The 19,433-nt window shown below is 37.6% G+C and overlaps 1 protein-coding gene across 12 annotated transcripts in view; it reads right to left on the bottom strand.

The window, feature by feature from the left end:
* Positions 1-19,433, bottom strand: part of ITGB3BP (integrin subunit beta 3 binding protein) — a 55,841-nt gene that overhangs the window by 34,248 nt on the left and 2,160 nt on the right. For all 12 annotated transcript variants that reach the window (XM_065673158.1, XM_065673165.1, XM_065673156.1 and 9 more), the window contains exons 2-7: positions 17,418-17,460; positions 14,244-14,382; positions 6,921-6,993; positions 4,191-4,269; positions 2,977-3,067; positions 495-554 (exon numbers count right to left, since the gene is read on the bottom strand). In XM_065673158.1, coding sequence (XP_065529230.1) covers positions 495-554; positions 2,977-3,067; positions 4,191-4,269; positions 6,921-6,993; positions 14,244-14,382; positions 17,418-17,460 — 485 coding nt within the window. The remainder of the gene's footprint in view (positions 1-494; positions 555-2,976; positions 3,068-4,190; positions 4,270-6,920; positions 6,994-14,243; positions 14,383-17,417; positions 17,461-19,433) is intronic.

Here is a 19,433-nt window from a genome sequence, read left to right as displayed (position 1 = left end):
TCAAATGTTTTCACAGCACTAGTTATGAAGAAACCCAATAGTTAGGATTTCACAGTCCCCTGAAGCGTGCTAAATACCTCACAATACATATAAGGTGAAAAAGATTCTGCTGCAAAGGCTGTTTGCTACCTGGCTTGTACACTAAAAATGCAAGGAGAGGGAGGAGAATGAGGAATAACAAGGATAACTGTTATATATGAAAGATATGTAAGCTCTCTAGGACCTGACTGCACATATTTCTAGACCATGCCCCACATGTAACACCACTAATGATTTCTTCTCCTTGCACAGTTTCATAGAGAAGTACTCAATCCAAAGAAAATAGCAGAAAAGATGAAATTTACATTTGAGTAATTCCAAAGTTTTCAGAGGAAACACATTTGATGATCATCGTTTTTACATATTAAAGGTTACCCAACTGCAAGTGGAAAGAACTAATCACCTAACAGGAATCACCAAAACCTCTGTTACATAGGAGTTATTAAGTTTCTTACTTTGGGCAAGAAGTTTTCCACGGTCTCTTTTCAGCAGCTGCAGTTCTTCTGCTTGACTCACTAGTGAAGAAAGAAATCTGCAATCAGGAAACGTTGCCCCAGAGATTTCAAAGAAAATATCTATGCTGCCTTTTCCACATTTTCAAAGCACACAAGAAATCTGGAGAGCAGCTTTGGACAAGGGCCTGTAGGGACAGGCCAAGGGTTTAACCTCTGGCTTTAACCTGCCAGAGGGGAGACTGAGCTGAGCTCTTAGGCAGAAGCTCTTCCCTGTGAGGGTGCTGAGGCGCTGGCACAGGGTGCCCAGAGAAGCTGTGGCTGCCCCATCCCTGGCAGTGTTCAAGACCAGGGTGGACACAGGGGCTTGGAGCAAGCTGTTATAGTGGAAGGTGTCCCTGCCCGTGGCAGCGATTAGAGCTGGATGAGCTTTAAGGTCCCTTCCAACCCAAACCATTCTGGGATTCTGATTTGGATTTTTCTTCAGGTGATGATAAAAAAACACCCCAGTGTAATTGTAATAAAAAAATTAACAAAACCAATTCAAAATCAACATAATTTTGAGCAGTTGTGCTTACAAGCCCCATACACACATTTTGCTCCCATTTCTGTCTTCTAGCACGGACACGGTGCATTGTTGCTAATTCAGAGGTGGGAGGAAAAGATAATTCTTTCCCATTTGGAAGTCAATAAGAAGCTAACAGCAAGTGTCAACAACAGGCCCGGCAGCTCATTTGAGAAGTCACTGCCCTATCCCTGGTGTAGGGTAGTAATGTAAACACAGACTATATTCAGAAAACTTCATTTTGTATAAGAAAGCATCTGGTTAAGCGCATTACAGTGGGAACAGTACAGTGTATACACATGCAAAATGGAAACGGAATGAGCATGGGAATGGGAGTCAGGAAAGAAATGGTAATTTCAACAACAGTAGTTGCTGGAATTGTGTGGTGCATAAATTCCACTGTTGGGGTCCATTCAGCTAATGAATTGGAAGGGTTACAAGGCTCTTTGCTAAGAGAAATTCTCTAGCACTTGGGCCTTTATTGTCCACCTCTTTCCAGCTGCAAACAAAGAAGCAGTTGCAGTCATTCCAGGTTTTGATTTCCTATAGCTAGTTCAGTGTTTTTACACTCTGCAGGCAACAAAGCAACCAGAGGTTGTAGAATAATGTAAATCAACAAAACATCCTGTTTGTTGCAGGTTAAGAAACTCTTTCATCATCTCTGCATGCTGGTCCAAAGCCTGGACACAGGGAATACATGTATGGTTATGCTATTCATACTCCCTGTTCAGCAGGAAACTAGTTAATCAGAGGTTAGTATGAAAAGTATACAAGAACAGTATTACATACACATGCTTTTGAGAAGTAGTGATAGGTGCATGCAGTCTTAAGAGACACACCTGTCCCACAGACCTGTAGTGGGTACAGATAAAAGGTATTGCTATCGTGAAAATGAACAACCTGTGCTGAGGCATAAATTGCCCAGAGAAGCTGTGGCTGCCCCATCCCTGGCAGTGCTCAAGGCCAGGTTGGACACAGGGGCTTGGGGCAAGCTGCTCTAGTGGAAGGTGTCCCTGCTGTGTCAGGGGTTGGAAGTGGATGAGCTTTAAGGTCCTTTCCAACTCAAACCATTCTAGGACTATGATAAATACTGGAGCTCCTTGGGTGTCTATGGCTACCTTTCATCACTTTTAAAGAAATTACTTGCTAAAGGCGATCTTTAATTTTTCTCCCTGAAAACCAATACCTATTTTTTCCTGCAATTATCCATAATGCAAGGTTTTGCCATTGTAGTATTTCCCTATCACATATTTCCCATGTAGCTGCAGAGGCAGCTGGGAAGAGAAGCATGAATGCATTTTTTGCTGTTGAGGATTACATGTCCCAGGAACCTCTGACTTGGAGTAAGGATAAAGAGTTTCCTAAACATGGACACATATAAATGAAAATCTTTGCTTTCTCTGGGTTCCTTTGGAAAAGTAATACAGATGTGCCATCTGTAAAGTGCCTTTATCCCAACACAATAAGCATCTGGTATGTCCATCATTTAAAGACACATGAATAACAATTTTTAAAGCCTGGAAACCTATATTCAGCATAATCCTCCTAACAGGCAAACAAACAAAACAACTTCCTTGCAGAAGGAGTAGAAAGGCAATGCAATCAAAGTGCAAACGTTTAGCCTAATCATGAGCTAACTACCCACTAAGTATCTAACTATTTACATTAGAAAAGGTGTTGCTCTTGCAACTTTTCCCTCCCCACCTGTGACTGGGAGTTAGAAGAGTGGGATGCTGGGGTTGCCTTTCTTTTACATCCCTGGTTGTATGCACAAGGAGATGCATTTGTCCTAGCTAAAAGACTCAGGACAGAGGCTTGCGGTATAACACTCCATTATAACACAGAGTGGGGTATGACTCTAGGAGAGATTACAGATAAACTGTTATAAAGGGGATAAACATTATTGAAAATCCTCCTTACTTAGCTCTTCGGTTTTCTGCACTTCATCCTTCAAGTTGAGAAAGGAGGCTGAGACGCCAACATTTTCAAGCTCTCTACTGCCCTCTAAAGCCTGGAAAGAAATAACCAAAGACATTGTTAAATCTCAATGCCAAAGTGTCTTTTTAGAGGTCTACAATCTATTAAAAACATCGGAAAGAAGGAACTTTTGGATTGTTTTCATAAGCTCTAAGCGATGCTCAAGGCTCCACCTCACACAGAATTAAGGGGACTTAAATTTTAAGGACATAGGAACAAACCCTGCTTCTGAAAATGGCATTCAGGTGCCTTGGAGAGTGTTGCTTAAAAATCTCCTGTTATTTACGCTTCATCTGTAAGTCTTCAGCTGTCTAAACAGATTAGCAGTTGATCCCCAGAAAAGCAATCTTGGCACATGGACAAGCTATAATATGTCAGTAAAATGGAAATCTACAGGCATTTAAGATACTCAAACACACTCCTCAGCACTGTGGCAGACCTAAGAACACACAACTATGTTTTCATGAGAAATAGAAAGGTTTTTTTAAATAGTTTTCCAAATAAACTTTTAAATTCAAATATTTTCAATTATAAACAAGCTTTTTTTGTAAGTAAAACACTCTCAGGCCATGTATGCAAGTAAAATAAATCAATACAGTTCTTTGAATACACTGAATAATTTCACAGATAACAATATACAGCAACGAACTGTGTCCTAAATTTATTCAGGAAACAAAATGTGAATAAAGCAGGAAAGTGATTTGCATTTTAGCATGCATTAAACGGAGTACTCCATGATGATGCATTAGTGGTAAATTAAATAGTACAATCACTTCAACACAAAGGGATATTTAATCTTTAAGGACAAAAATCTATGCAGTAATAAGTCATATTTCTAACTTCAAGTTAGAAATAACAGGTGATAACTGCTTCATATGCTTTTATTCATGGACAAAATGAGCAGTGATAAAAATGGTGCACTTGGAAAAGTACTTCTACTAGTTTAAAAAAATAATCTACTAAATTCTGGGTGGTTTTTTTGTTGGTTTTTTTTTTTTTTTGCACTTTCTGGATTTCCAAGTCAAACTTCTGAGCTTTAAAGTATTTTATTTGCTTCCTTATTCATTAAAACTCAAATGTTGCCCATAGGATATTCATTTTTATTTCAAATCCTATATTAAAAGTAGATTCAAGAAGTAAATCAGTGTAAAGCAGACCTGCAGGCTTGTCAGATTTTCTCTTATTTTCAGGATTATGCCCAGTGAACTTTTCACTTTGCACTGCAACTCCATGAACCTGCATCAAAAGGTAAAATAAAACCATTTCCATTAGTCAGGTGGCACTTGCTGCTGAAAATCAGTGTTTACAATGTTGCCTTGAGTTTCTTCACATTGTAACGAGGATGGATGTAGATAAGCTGTGAACAGATGGCAGTGCAACCTGTGTCATAGAACACCAAATATAACTTGCCTTTGGGTAGGCTTTATATGCAGACTGCCAAATATATACGTAATTTTAAGGATAGGAGCTCAGGTTCAGCAGTATTAGAGCTTTTTCTGAAGATCGTGCCAGAAGTCAATGGTAAAAGAAGCAATTTAACTCATTTGTTCCTAAGAACAGGAATTCAGTGAAGAGGATGAGCTCCCCAAAGCCACGGTTAATGCCATACAACACTGCTTGTAGCTGTAGGAGACACAGAAAGTTAAAACTGAGCCCAACAGGGACAACATTCCCCATTTCCTGGGGTAATGGTTGGACTTGATCTTAAAGGTCTTTTCCAACCTAGTTGATTCTATGATTCTAACACTGCATGATGTAATTTGTTCAGCTTTGTCCTACTGTCTCCTCTTCTAAGCTACAAATATTTTACTACTAGTATAAAGATGGTCAGCTTTCAGGCTTTAATGGGTTTTGCAATAAAAATTAAGGTAATAGATTAGATCTAAATGGCAGACTTTAACATATGATTAAGGATTTGCACTGAATATGTACTGAAGTCATTCCTGCACTGAATGTTTAGGCTTATTTTCTCTTTCGACCATTTAAAAATGTAAAGCAAATGGAGACAACAGAGAAATAATCTATTTGCTGCTTCCTCCTACAGAAGAGAGAATCACCCTTGTAAGAAACCTCAAATTTAGAAACAGAACTATAGTATGAGAAAAACTTCTCACTGCTGCATCTCAACATGGCAATAGAATGCTGTGCACAAAAGAAAATGCTAATGTCAGTGTATTGTACAGTGTATTTTCCACCTGTAAACTTAAAGTGTATGGAAGTTCACATAAATATTCAATAAATATTACTGTGTTTATAAATGTGGTCTACTGACACGTCCTTCTGTAACTCTTGCAGTTTCTAAAACATAATGAATTACTGAATGCAAACGTGTCAATGAAGACTATGATTACTCAAATTCTGCAATTCAAGGTTACTATCACTAAGAAATGAGTCTGGATGTGTTGACCAAGGGATTTACTGAACCACAAAACCCCCCATTTAATCAGTTTACAGCTTTCCACTGTTATAAGATTTTAGTTTTTATTATCTAACATGCCATCCAGGACAATCTCATTACACAGAATGATAAAAGAAATAAGTTATAATGTAGGAGAGAGGAGATGTGGTATAGCCATGTCAATGCTGAGCTGGGAACTAGACTTCCTGGGATAGATGTCAAAGATATATGTCAAGATGCCACCAGAGGACAAGTTGAAGCATCAAATAAAAAAGCAGGACAACACAACAGGATAAGAAGATCTCAAGAACAAAAATGTAGACTATTGGAGAATGAGAATAAAGAATTTTTAAACCAATTTTCCTAAGAAAAGATCACAAAGGTCTGGTGAATGCAATTCCAGGTGAGTAAAAAAGATGGAAATGGATGGGGACTACCTGGGATAATACTGTATTAGCAGCAAGAAGTATGATTGTGCTCACTGAGGGAAGAAACTTGCAGATTTTTAGCTGGTCTAAAGCTTAAACTCAAAGTAGTTTTACTGAGCATTTACAACTTGTGTATTAAGAAACTTCATAACTTACAGGATTTCTGAATGGCAAAGAGGAAAGACATCCCTGATACAATTCAACTTACAGAGAGTCAGTTTTCCACCAAAAGAAAACAAAGATTTCCTTTATCTAGCTCTTACGGATGGATGTGTTTGTTTTGGCTGAAATGCATAAAACATTTAGCCTGACACTTCACTGTTGGTGCAGAAAAGTTCAGTTCACTTTTCAGCTGAGATTTGGAGATGTTAAAAACAATTACATATGTTTTGCATAACAGAAAAGATCAAGCAATGCTAACAATAGCCTTACTTCTAATAACACAGTTTATCACTTCTCCCTCCTCATATCTAGCACGTTTAGGAAAACAGTTTATTGGATACTTCACCTGAAACTTATTTAAGTGCTTTACTAACTGTGGACTGTCCAAAACCCATTAATGTCAAGAAACTCACAGCTTAAAATAAGATCATGGAAGAAAAGACAGCAATTTTAAAAGATTCTGCAAAGCAAACATGAAGTTTCACCATGAGCATCTGTGGCTAGTTTTTAATCAAAGTGTCCTGGATTCCTGGCCCTTTAACATTGACAGTTAATGCTTCCAAAAATAAGGTGAAGGAATGTACACTTCCAGAAGTCTGAAAAGACAAAACCTATCTTCCTTTCAGTTGCTGACTTATGACACCTGATTGTGTAGTACTGTGAGTGTGGCTCCTGTAATTGGCAGCGTCATATGCCCCACACCTCAGTGAAAGACAGAACTGGCTGGACAGTTGTATTGCAAACCCTGTACCTATAACTGCAAGGCTGCTATTCCGTGCCTTCCAATAGCCAATCCTGTGGAATTAAAAGTATTTAAAATAATTGCTATTAATTTAATTCTGTATGAAATATTAATATTTCATAAGTAAAAATCACAGTATTGCACTTCACACACTTACACATCCTTCTCTGTTTGAGGCTGCCCTCTTCTGGGTAATCTGCTTGCTGAACCATTCTGCTCCGTTCTATGTCCTAAGAGGTTCGCAAGGAAGAAAAAAAAGAAGATGAAAATAAGATACTGAGTATTTAAAGCATTTTTAAAAAGTGTTAGTATGAACCTTGACTGCTGTACAATCTTTTAGGAAGAGGAGAAGAACCAAAACTCACTCACAAAGCAGGACAGATTCCCTTGTAATGAAACACACTCAGTTCACATATTTACTCTTTCATAATTCGACCCCTCATCAGTTCACAGGACATTTATATTTGTGGGAATCTTAGGATTATACTAATAGTTACTGGAATTTGGGATAATTGTGACAGATAGTTACATGTTCTGCTCAGAAGCTTTTTATCCTATTAACTGCTTAAATACAGCTTATTAGCACAGAGCATTATAATGAAAATACTGTCATGACTGAGCAATGAAACCTCTGTTTTCCTTCAATCAAAAGTGCCTGGCCCCCAACTCCATCTTGTAAACAACTACAGAGAGATGCTGCAAATTATTTCCAAAGGCTCTGACATGCTATACCGACAATATAATATTCTAGCTTGTCCTCTGATGGGGTATAATAAATCATATGCCAGTTGCTATTATTCTGCATGGCAAGTCATGTTTCCACATTTCAGCGCACTGTTATTTTGAGCAGTTGCAGGTTTCTGGGAGGAAACAGGAATGTATTACCCCAGAAGTCCATTCCCATGGATTTGCTAAAACTTCCTAGGCTCACATGTGGCGTCGGTAAATAGGTAAACTGCCTGGTGTCTACTGAAACTAGTGAGGCTGTAACTATTCATGGTATTGTGCTCCACACAATCTATATGGTCACCTTCCAGTGCTTCAAGTGTTTTATTTGTTGAGGCTCCAGCAACACAGAGGTCACATCTGAATAGTAGGAATGATCTCTGTTTCACTGCAGCTGAAGTTGAAGATACCATATAATGTGGAGTTTTTGTAACTGCCACCTTAAGAATTTCCCCCCTTAACAGTATCAGTCACTTACTCTGTCTTTCATTTTCTACTACAATGTAAAAGCTCCTGGGTTTGGACACAGTTTTGCTCTCCTATGCAATGGATTTCTTTCGGATCTGATAGTCATTAAAAACAAAACAGTGAGGTGTATGCATAAATAGGAAGGAGGAGAGGCATAACCATACGTTCATTCTTTTTTTTCTGGTAACAGCTTTCCCTTAAATAAGAACAACGAGATGCCTAGTGCATTTGACAACTGGTGACTTAGAATTATGGAATCCCAGACTGGTTTGCGTTGAAGGGACCTTAAAGCTCATTGAATTCCAACCCCCTGCCAAAGGGAGGGACACCTTCCACTAGGGCAGGTTGCTCCAAGCCCTGTTCACCCTGGCCTTGAACACTGCCAGGGATGGGGCTTCTCTGCGCACCCTGTGTTAGTGCCTCAGCACCCTCACAGGGAAGAACTTCTGCCTAAGAGCTCATCTCAATCTCCCTGGACTTGTAGCCATTTGGACTCTACTCATCTATCCAACACCAGAGAAAGATATCCTTTTCTTGTGCCAAAGAGGTTCACAAGGTGTTTAAAATGAGTTCTTACCTACTGTCCCTCCAACAGATACATACACATCTTAAAAATGTTTCATATTCAATAGCTGGTATTGTAAGGTGAAATTCACCTTTAAGGAAAAGATCTGGAGAAAAATCCAACAGGTCTTTACTGTGGCCGTAACACTGATCCCAGAACAGACCCTCTGCAATGAGCTGCTATTCCCATTTCACTGTAATACATCTCCTTTCTGACATCAGACATGAAAAGAGAGGCCACACTATGCCTTAAACGCTGATTTCTTCTTGCTAGATCTAAATTATTACATGCAAGTATCAGCACTGAAGGATAAATTAACTTTTAATTTTAATATTTTGTAAAACATTTACAAAGACCTCAGAATGACAAGCTGCTATGAAACTTTAAGCTGTTCCACTACAGTAGCTAAAGGTTAAGACCCCAAAGGATTTCATTTTAACTCTAAGTACTCATAGAACTTGCACTTAAATCAGTCATCAGTTGTCAAACAGATACTACTTTCAGACAAATGCTATGGAATAATGGAACACTGGTTTGATTTGATTTAAACAAGATTGTTTTAAAATAAATCTTAAAAATATATTAACCCATAATGATGAGAAACCAATGAAGACTTAATATTCTGCTATTTTAGAATTTTCTGACATAAATGGGTTGTGAGATTTTGGGTAGCTGGGCAATATACGAATTATCAGGCAGCCCTAAAGGACATACATAGGACAACATCATAAAGACCCACTATCTTATAATTGGGTTGGTTCATGTCTTCTCCTAACATAAATGTTACTTTTGAACAATCTTGGCATTCTGTAGGTATTTAGTCTTTTTTAAGGCACTCCTCCACACTGGTATTCAAAAGAAAGCCATATTCATAAGAGAAGTAATTCCCATCTATCTGTCCTATCAGTGAGATAGATTCATGCTCCTTTTTGTACTTCACACAATGCAAAATACATTGTCATAGCTAACGGCATTAATTTGCAATAATTTTCATTCTGTTGTTTTTTTATGTATTAATAATGGAAAAATAGGATATAGATTACTCAAGGCCTCACAGATGATATGTGTAATCTATTACACTTAAAATAAAAGCATCTTTTCAGAAGGAGGAAAGAAATTATGGGTTTACAAGGCCAGCCTGAAACCTGTGATACAAGAGGAAGTCTCATGTACCACCACCTTGTAGCTATATGAACACAAGTTAAAAAAAGATGTCTGGTACTACATTACTGAATAATTATCCATCTAAATGTCAGCTATGAGCATGTGCTCAGTCTTTTTATAGGCAAAAAGAATGTTCCCCTATGTCCATACCTAATATCACTATGGAAATCCAGTACAGGTTCACCTTTCCCATTGACATCCTAATATACAGGCATTTCAGTACAAGACATTTTGCTTCCTTTCACCTGAGAGATAAGGCATTTAATGTAAATGCAGAGATGCTGAAGTTTTACTACTTGTAGTAGATTTAAATGTTTGTGCATTATCATGTGTTGTGTCACCAAAAAGGCATCGACTAAAACTAAAGGAAAAGAGGTTGCTAAAGCAGGGAATTACAAGCATGGAGGGATATTCAAGATAACATATCTAAAGAGCCACAGCATTTTTAATTTTGTATCTGACTGCTATCATGATATAAAATTTAAAAAGACTTTTTCAAAGTGTTTAAGTGCAGGTGGATTTCCAGCCAGGCTGAGGTATAGTTTAATATTCTGCAGACATCCATAACATGGAAATCTGTATTTATACATTAAAAAATTTGGGTTTTTTTCAGAACTGCTTTTGTGATGTGCTAACGCTAAGAGCAAGATTACTGCTGCCAGTGCCTCACACTGGAGTCAGTGGGGACATAGATTGTTCTAATCTGATTCTTCCCTCAGGATACAAGAGATGTTGACTCATCCAGAAGCAGCAGCTAGGTGCGACATGCAGTCACTTTGCTTGATTCTGAATACTTATTGCTCCATTCTGGGTGAGAACACAGGTGCCACATCATGACAAAACAATTAATTGGAGCATGGTATGAGCTGACCTTTCCAGGACATGACAGATGCCAGGACAGGCATTGACTGCACTAACAACAGCCATCTCTCTGATGTGATGGAGAACACCTACTGACAACCCTTCTCATTGAAAGGTTTTATTGTACAGGATGAAGAGATTCATAATTCTGGAGAAGAGAAGGCTGCGTGGGGACCTAATAGCAGCCTTCCAGTATCTGAAGGGGGCCTATAGGGATGCTGGGGAGGGACTCTTCATCAGGGATTGTAGTGACAGGACAAGGGGTAACAGGTTAAAACTTAAACAGGGGAAGTTTAGATTGGATATAAGGAGGAAATTCTTTCCTGTTAGGGTGGTGAGACACTGGAATGGGTTGCCCAGGGAGCTTGTGAGTGCTCCATCCCTGGCGGTGTTCAAGGCCAGGTTGGATGAAGCCTTGTGTGGGATGGTTTAGTGTGAGGTGTCCCTGCCCATGGCAGGGGGGTTGGAACTGGATGATCTTGAGGTCCTTTCCAACCCTAACTATTCTGTGATTCTATTCTATATTTACCATGAGGAAGGAAAAAAAAAGACATAGGCTCTTCATTCCATCCAGGAAGCACCATCAAATCCTGAGACTGCTAAAGGAGTTAACACAAACACAGTATTTCCTTCTTACTGATGAAAGCAGACACTACTGCCACAGAAATTTGTCCTGGGAATACTTTGAAAATACCTTTCCCTCTATAGAAAGGTAGAGTAGATAAATTTACATACCAAAGACATAAGTTCCCAAGAAACTAAGTCAGAATGCTGCGCACCAGAAGAGTTACTTTTCACAGTTAGAAGAAAGTTGGAATACAGTGGGGTTAGACTGCTACCTAACTTGGTTTAAGCTCCAAGGAAAAAATTCAACACGTAACTAGGGATATTTGTGGAAATACATAGTGCTTTAAGCAACTTTGTTGAAGAGGAAAATAACCCTAAAGAGAAACTGCTTATGGTCTTTTAAGAATACAGGGATCAATAGTTTGAAGGGCTGATTAAATGTCACTAAAGATTTCTGGATCTAAAATAAGTGGGAATGTGGAGATACCCAACATAAACATCTTTTTAGGAATCAAGGAGCCACTAGTTTTGAGAAGAGAAATTGTTCACAAGACAGGGTGGGCACTGTAGCAAATATACTTGCTTTCTGGCGGACAGAGACTTCCTTCCATCCCAACCCAGGAATAAACCAAGCCTTTCATTGCACATGTCAACATAGTCCTCAGAAGGCCACAAAATTAAAGACACACCAACTACATATATGTTAAAATTTGTAAGGGCAAAGATGTTCCTTTCAATACAGGGGAGCTGGAACTATATGTTCTTAAGGCCCTTTCCAACCCTAACTATTCTATGATTGATTCTATGTACCAGGTTTGCATAACTAGTTGAGACATGCTATAGTCACTGAAAGAATGGGTAGAAATTAGAGTAATTCCTCCTCCAAAGGCTTCTTGGAATGTCAATGGTCAACAGAGTCATTTTTGTACTAGTTCCAGGTGCCCAATTCAAAAACATAGCACTGGTGGAGAAGAACAGCTACTCTGGGAAGAACTGGAATCAGCAAAGAAGTTAGTAGGAGAGCTGTGAACATTTCGACTGGCAGCAAGTGCTCAACTGTGTTAAAACTGTTTGACAGATGGGTAATAAGGACATAAAGCCAGGTCATAATGAAGACTGACAGCACATTAAAGAATTAGGATATAGCTGCTTCTATTTAGTTTCCTAGAATGACTCTGAATTAGGAAAAGTAAAAACCAAAACCAACCCTCTGCACTGTAACTATGCAGAGCTATACTGCCACCAAAACACCCCATGCTTCCATGCTTCCTCGAGTACTCTGCTTATTTAATAACGAAAAGGGAGGTAATGCTCACAAATTGTACTATTTTCAGCTTGAAGGCTTCCAGTAATTTCCATTTTTTGGCCAGCCACCTCTGAAAAAAAATTTCTTGATCACATTCCTTTAAAAAATAAAACTCCCTTTTTTCCTGGAGGAAAACCCCACTTTTTCAGCTCCATCATAAGAGCATAGGGCGTGATAACCAGTGCAAAAATCTGCAGACATCTAGATAAATTTCAAATAGTGGTTATTCTATCCTGCTCAGAATATTTCTGCTCATCATAATTCACAAATGTTAGTGAGGCCTCAATTACTGCACATAAATTCCAAAATATATGGGGCATAAAAAGCTCTTTAACCCAACAAAAAGGCATAACAAGAAGTGATGGCTCAAAATTAAAGCCAGACACATTCAAAATCAGACAGGAGAATTTTGTTCCTTTAATAGCAAAGGTAATTGAACAAGGAACTTGCTAAAAAAGGGAAGTGACAGATATTATTATTATTATTAGAATGATAATTATTTAAATTATATTATTAAATAATTTGAAGCCCTCAAATCAAGACTTCAGCATCTTTCCAGGAGTTGTATTGAAAGAAATAAAAGCTCTTGGGCTCTGTAAGAGAAAGATGACAAAAAAGTCTCTTTGTTATTTTATTTCATATTAAAAAGTCACATCAGGTGACCTAGTGGTTCATTAACACTTAAAAAGAACACAATCTATATAGCTATAAAGGTAGGTTAGTCTACAAAAATATACTTCTTAAGCAGTCATAGTCTGCATCAAAACCTGTGACTGTGTTAGCAAGTGGACATATATCCTAAAGTCAACCGGAAATTTTCTGAGAGCTAATGATATTCAGTGTTATCCTTACTATGAAAATCAATAGTAAAAATTCACATAAATGAATGCAAAGTGGAAGTGTTAAACTGAACTTCCCTTCTAGCTTTGATTTGATAAAATCTACATAACTTTCAATATTCACAAACAGAAACTCAGAGCTGAGAAATCTTGTACGCATGTATGCACACATCCATGCAAGAATTTACCACCAGAAACCTGGAAGTACATAAACCAGGACTTGCACTGCAAATCAAAACATAGTTCTCAAAAGGCCACAAAATTAAATGTGCACCAGCTGCAAACATCTTTTCTTTTCAGCATTCCTGAGCATGAGAGTTCAGACCTCACCTGTGTGCTACAAACAATGAATTACACTGCATTGCTAGAGTGAACCAGGACTTTGTGTTCAACCAGAGCTAAGTATTCAAGGCTAGGTTGGAAGGGGCCTTGAACAACCTGCTCTAGTGGAAGATGTTCCTGCCCATGGCAGGGGGTTGGAACTGGATGAGCTTTAAGGTCCCTTCCAACCCAAACCCGTCTGGGATTCTATGACTTCCTTGCAGTAATTTTGCACCCAGCAACCTCAGAGCATCTCCCATATAATCCGAAGAATAGTCACTGTCAGTAGCATGTACCAGTGACAGCTTAGAAAGAAAGCAAACAAAGGACACTGTTAGCATGAACATGCCCAACCAGTGGAGTTACTGGAATTCCTGAGAAATGCAATGCAGGTGTTTGGGTTTGTTTTTTTTTTTTTTGCTGTGCCAGCAATTTCAGTACTGATCAACAGAAAGCAGAACTTGTTGCATAACCAAGTTGTTTCATAAACACCCCCAAAATATGCACTGAAAAGATTCAAGCTTTAAAAACCAGCATCAGCTTTTCCAGAAGAGATCAAAATTCTTTAAGAGGAAAAAGAATTCAAACATACCACATAAGTTACTAAATCAAGTCAGTAACAAGGAAAATGTTGCATTAAGAAAGACAAAATGTTAAACTAACCATTCGATAGGTGATTCTTGAGATTTTGTGCATCGTGATTCATAGGAGATGAGAATGGACTCATTTCACGTGTTCCTGTTGTTGGTGAGTAAGTGTTCAGATTTTTCACTTCGGTCTCCAAAGGTGTTGCATCATATCGCTAAAACATAGCGGATGACAAAGTATCCAGATGAATTTTGGCTAAAGATAAATAAGTACCTATGTCCATTTAAACCTACAACCGTTGTAAACTTCCCTTCTGCAAAATAAACACATTGTCACCTCTACCCTTCCTATCAGTAGTTACATATTCGCCCCAAAAGTAGACAAAGCCTCTCTGAACACTTACTATCTGCTAATAGATTTTCCTTAGTAATTCCCAACTTTATGTACTCTCTTTATGGAAAGTCCATGTTCTAGGTTGTGGTGGGTTGACATTTGCTGGCTGCCAAATGCCCACCGAGCTGCTCTATCACTCCCTATCCTCAGTAACATTAGTTTTACTCATATAAAAAGCCCTTCAAATACTAATGTACCAATTCTCACATACAAAAAGTATGTAGTTTCCAGATATTTAGTTATTCTGGCATGAACATTTGATTGTTTCGGCTCTTTTTAAGCAGTTAAACCCTGGTATTATTTCTCCTATAGTACCGAGAGTTTAAGACACATGAACTATAAACAACTAGTTCTCATTCTATCTATTTAATATTCTATATTTTATTTCTATATTTTAATTCTTTATTTTAATTCTATAAAAACATGGTTATTTCTAATGCTGAATTGCAACTCTGAGAAACTAGGGTTTTACGGCAAAACTAACATAGAGAGGAAAAAACCAAATCCACACTTGGTTTGCACATAAAGGGCTTTAGCTCTAGTAACAACTTGCTTCCAACTAAGTCTAGCAGTTTTAAATAACACCATCAACGACTGTCACAAATGAGACATATGCAGTAACAGAACACATAGGACTTACAGGAGGCTTTGAGTTAGAGGAGCAAATTAATTTATTTCTATGTAGCAAGCAAAAAATTGACTAACTCACTTCTCAAATAACCACCCTTTTCTGCCAACTTGAGCCTCATTGCATCTGTAAAACTGAGTATCTATCATTTGTCTTCATGTCACTCATAACAGTCCTTCAATTTCCTACAGTATTTCTTCAATCAAAGCTTTATTGTACATGATTATTCTGTAATCTCTTTAAGTTCCATTTATTATTCCATTTATTAATGTTAGAAAGTATAATAGGTAAGCATATTACTCTGTTTCAACATCATGAATGAAATAGAAGGTGAGTATCTGGGATTTATATTCATTAAAGAATACACAGTACTTAAGCCAAGCTGGGGGGGATATCAGTCAACCTTATATTTGCACTCTGGTAACTGACCTATCCACTCCAATTTCAAATTAATAACTAATTTATTCATACATCATATGTTGTCCTGTTTTGCTGGAATAAGACCCTCACACTACCCCTTTTTAAACCAGATGAAACAACAGACATACAAATCTTTGAGTCCAGTAAGGATTCCTCAGCACAGGAATCTCCTGCATGCTCTGGGAAAAGGATGGTTGGGGACATGATTGAGGGCAAAGGCAGCTGAGCTGGGAGCACGGGACAGCATGGAAAGACAACTCTGAGAAGGCCTAAACCTCATAGATTTAAGGTCTCACAAATAACCCCTGGAAACTGTAACTACAGCAGTTTTAGATCTCAAAAGGGCTCTGCAGTACTTTTAAGGTCAAAAACCAGGTTTATCAGGTAACATGTATGAAAGCCACAAATCATGTCAGGATGTCAGCCAGATCAGATCAGAAAGCTACAGATACAAAGGCGACGTAAAGCCCCTGCTGTCCAGCAGGTACACTTGAAATCGTTTCCATGTACCCAGTAGAGGCATCATATGACCTAAAAATGATATCATAACATGAACCTACATTACTGAGATTCCAGTAGAAGTTTTTATCATTCAGATGGGCTTTCTGCAGCACAAGAATCTGAATGCAAGTAACCATCAAGTAACTATCTTATGGGGAGGGAACAGGGAAGGAATGGCTTTAGGGAAGGAAAAGAACTCTATATAATTTCAGCTGGACCACTCATCTACAAAAACATTACTAAAGCCCAAGAAACAGATGCAAAATTACAGTCACAGCTGCATTCTGAGCAGAACAAGTTGGGTAATGGTACACTAAGCTGCTAATTAAATTGCTAATGATTTTTTTTAGTGCCACTGCAGTATTTTGCCACCTTTGTTTAAATTCAAAAGAAAAAGTATCTAGAAAATTTTTTAAATGGCAAATTTCTGTCTCGCTAAATACCAGTGAGAGCTCCAAATATGTGCTGCATATAAGCAAATGTCTGCAAAATGACACAGATTTATTGGGAGCTCATTTGCTGACCAGCTATTTCTATTTACTTCTCCAAAATTTTCCTTCCTTTAAACACTGCCATCCTCACCAGCTCCTCTGGATTGATGCCTGCAGCAACACCCACTGTTGGTAGGAGCAGATAATAAACTGACATATGTCATGACATGCTGGTACTCGGAGTATACTATAGCTGCATTTACAGAAAATAATAGCAACAGTACAATTTTATTTTTATTGTGATAACTGTGGTGAAATTTATTGCAGTGTTGGTACTTTAGTGTTTCATTCTGCCAGATTTGCGGAGGGAGGTAATTATATCCTTGACATGAAAATGCCTTTAATGTTTTCATTTCAATTCTGCAGTTTATAATATGCAGATTACAGCATGATCATAATTCCATATTGTTCCACGTACAATTACATGGCAGAACATTTGCTTCCAGGATAATGGAGCTAATTTCTAATAAATGATTTCACCAAAGATCTTAACTCATTCAGCTCTTGGGTAAATAGTGATGGCAATAAAAATATGCATCTTTCTCCATTATTTTCCAGCGATTCATGCAGATTTACATTATTTAATGCCAGGCAGGTCCATGACAAATGGAATATAATAAATTTTATACTAATATTTTCAGCAGTAGTTTTGTGCCTTGTTAAGATTTTCCTAGACAACATCCAATCTGTAACAATAGAAATGAAGCTCTAACAAGATACCATATCTAACCACACATATGTGTGGATATAAATATATGTATATACACATACACATATATACAGCCCAGATGATTCCATACACCAAAAAATACTTACAATATCTTTTTTAACACTGTCCAGCTTTAACGCTCTCTTAGCTCTGCAAGAGAAAAATACAGACAAGCTTTATGGTCATCTAGACACAAAGATTTCTCTTAGTAAGGTCTATAACTGGTAATTTTATAGACATTTTTCTTTCTTGTGTTTCACTTTTTTTTTAATACTATGCAAGAAAACTAACGTCATCCAAAGAAAATAATTTAACTGATTAAAATACTGTGTACCAAAAACATTGCTTGTTTATAAGGATGAAGTGTTTGCATAAGAAAATCCACTTCTCCATTTTATACTAGAGATAAAAGTCAAGACAGTGAAGTGAAATCACACCATATATTTATCTCTTTTTCAAAGACTAAAAACAAGGAAAGAATGCAAAAGCATTATCATTTACATACCTTCTGAGCAAGGGTTGAAATTATTTTGCCATTAGTAATGTATTAGGCATTTAAAGCACAGGTACAGCCAAGGTGAAAAAAGTAGTTCTTCCAATCATTTTAGCTCTTAACATGATTCAGTGCTACCAGACTATGACTTAACTGGGGAACAGATGCTCTATGTCTTTACAGGTCCCCAAACCATACGAAACTATCTGCTAGTCTTCTTCACTATACTGATTCAGGAACATGCCAAGCTCTCTCTGCAAAATCTGCTCTGCTGAACTGGATGCCCAGCTGTTAATGGCAACACTAGAAGAGGAAAGCTGAATATTTATAATACTTTATATCGTACAGCTGTCTTCTAAAGAGCAGTCATCAAAATTTTATTGAATGCAGACTAAATGCTCCAAGGAAAGAAAGGTCAACATAAATTAAGACTATTTTTCCCAGAGACAACTGGAAGTTTTTAAGCACACTCCTAAATCTTAACAATAGTTTAAAGCTTGATATAAAACAAGGGGGGGGGGATTAAAATCTTTTTAAGAACAATTCACAAGAAACATATTTATTATATAAAATTATATTTATTATATCAAACAAGATTTGGAAAACGCATCATATTTCAAGGACTTAGTTCCGTTCTCATCTTGGAAAAGAATGCTTTGACTTTGAAGATGACCTCATTCCAAACATATCCTTTTAAAATTTATGTTACTATTCCAAACCTGCAAATTAAAGGATTAGAAAAATAGAATGAAAACACATCTTTGAAATATATCTCCGGTAACAGTGTGATATGAATAGTGTTTTACAACTATCTCTATTACAAGAAGGTGAAGAGAAGTATTCTATCTTAAAAAAGCCAGGTAAACAGGTAACATTTAAATTAAAAGAGCGAGTGAAATTCTTGCCAAAGGGGAGTCAAAGCTGTAACAGTTTGATGGAATTCTTTACAATGTATTTCTTTTTTTAATAAAAGCCCATATTGCTTAAGGAATGCAGACTCCATTCCATCTTTCACCCCGGTGGCAGCAAAGAAACATTATATTTATTAATACATCTACTCTGAAAGGGTGCTCTAGGGGCCAATGCATTTGCATGTTATACTAAGGCATGTTATGATGGAAGATTTTATGATGGACTTCAAAAGAAGCTGGAAGCCAAAGCAAAGCAGAATCTGGACTCGACATAGCTGTAGGATGAAGATAAATGAGAAATGACATGAAAATCCCAGTAAATTATAAACATTTAGAAAATTTCTATGGTGAAAGTTGTGAACTGGTCAAGGCTATGTTCTTTAAAGTCTGTCAAATATTGTGTGCAGCAGTAGATGCAGCATGCAGACAGCCCAGATTTCTCTTTGCTGGTCTGTAAAACCCCTGCAAGCACATTGGGCTATGTTGAAGAGGCAGCCTCATTCCAGGCAAGTACTTCAGTGTTGGAAGGAGCTGGCATATCGTATAGGGAGATATAATTTTGGTTTCAGGAGTCCAACTTTGCCTTGCTTTTCTCAATCCACCCTACCCAGCAGCTTGGTTTGCTTGTTTTTAGTGATTGTCTTTCTGATGCTATAATGTGAGAAGGTAAATCTCTGGGCAACTGCGATTCACTCATATTAAGTTAAAATGTGTGGCTA

The sequence above is a fragment of the Lathamus discolor genome, chromosome 3, assembly GCF_037157495.1.
Source record: "Lathamus discolor isolate bLatDis1 chromosome 3, bLatDis1.hap1, whole genome shotgun sequence".
In the NCBI taxonomy this organism is placed as follows: Eukaryota; Metazoa; Chordata; class Aves; order Psittaciformes; family Psittacidae; genus Lathamus; species Lathamus discolor.
Note: the sequence above shows the minus strand (reverse complement) of the source record. Positions and strands in the feature narration are given on the sequence as shown.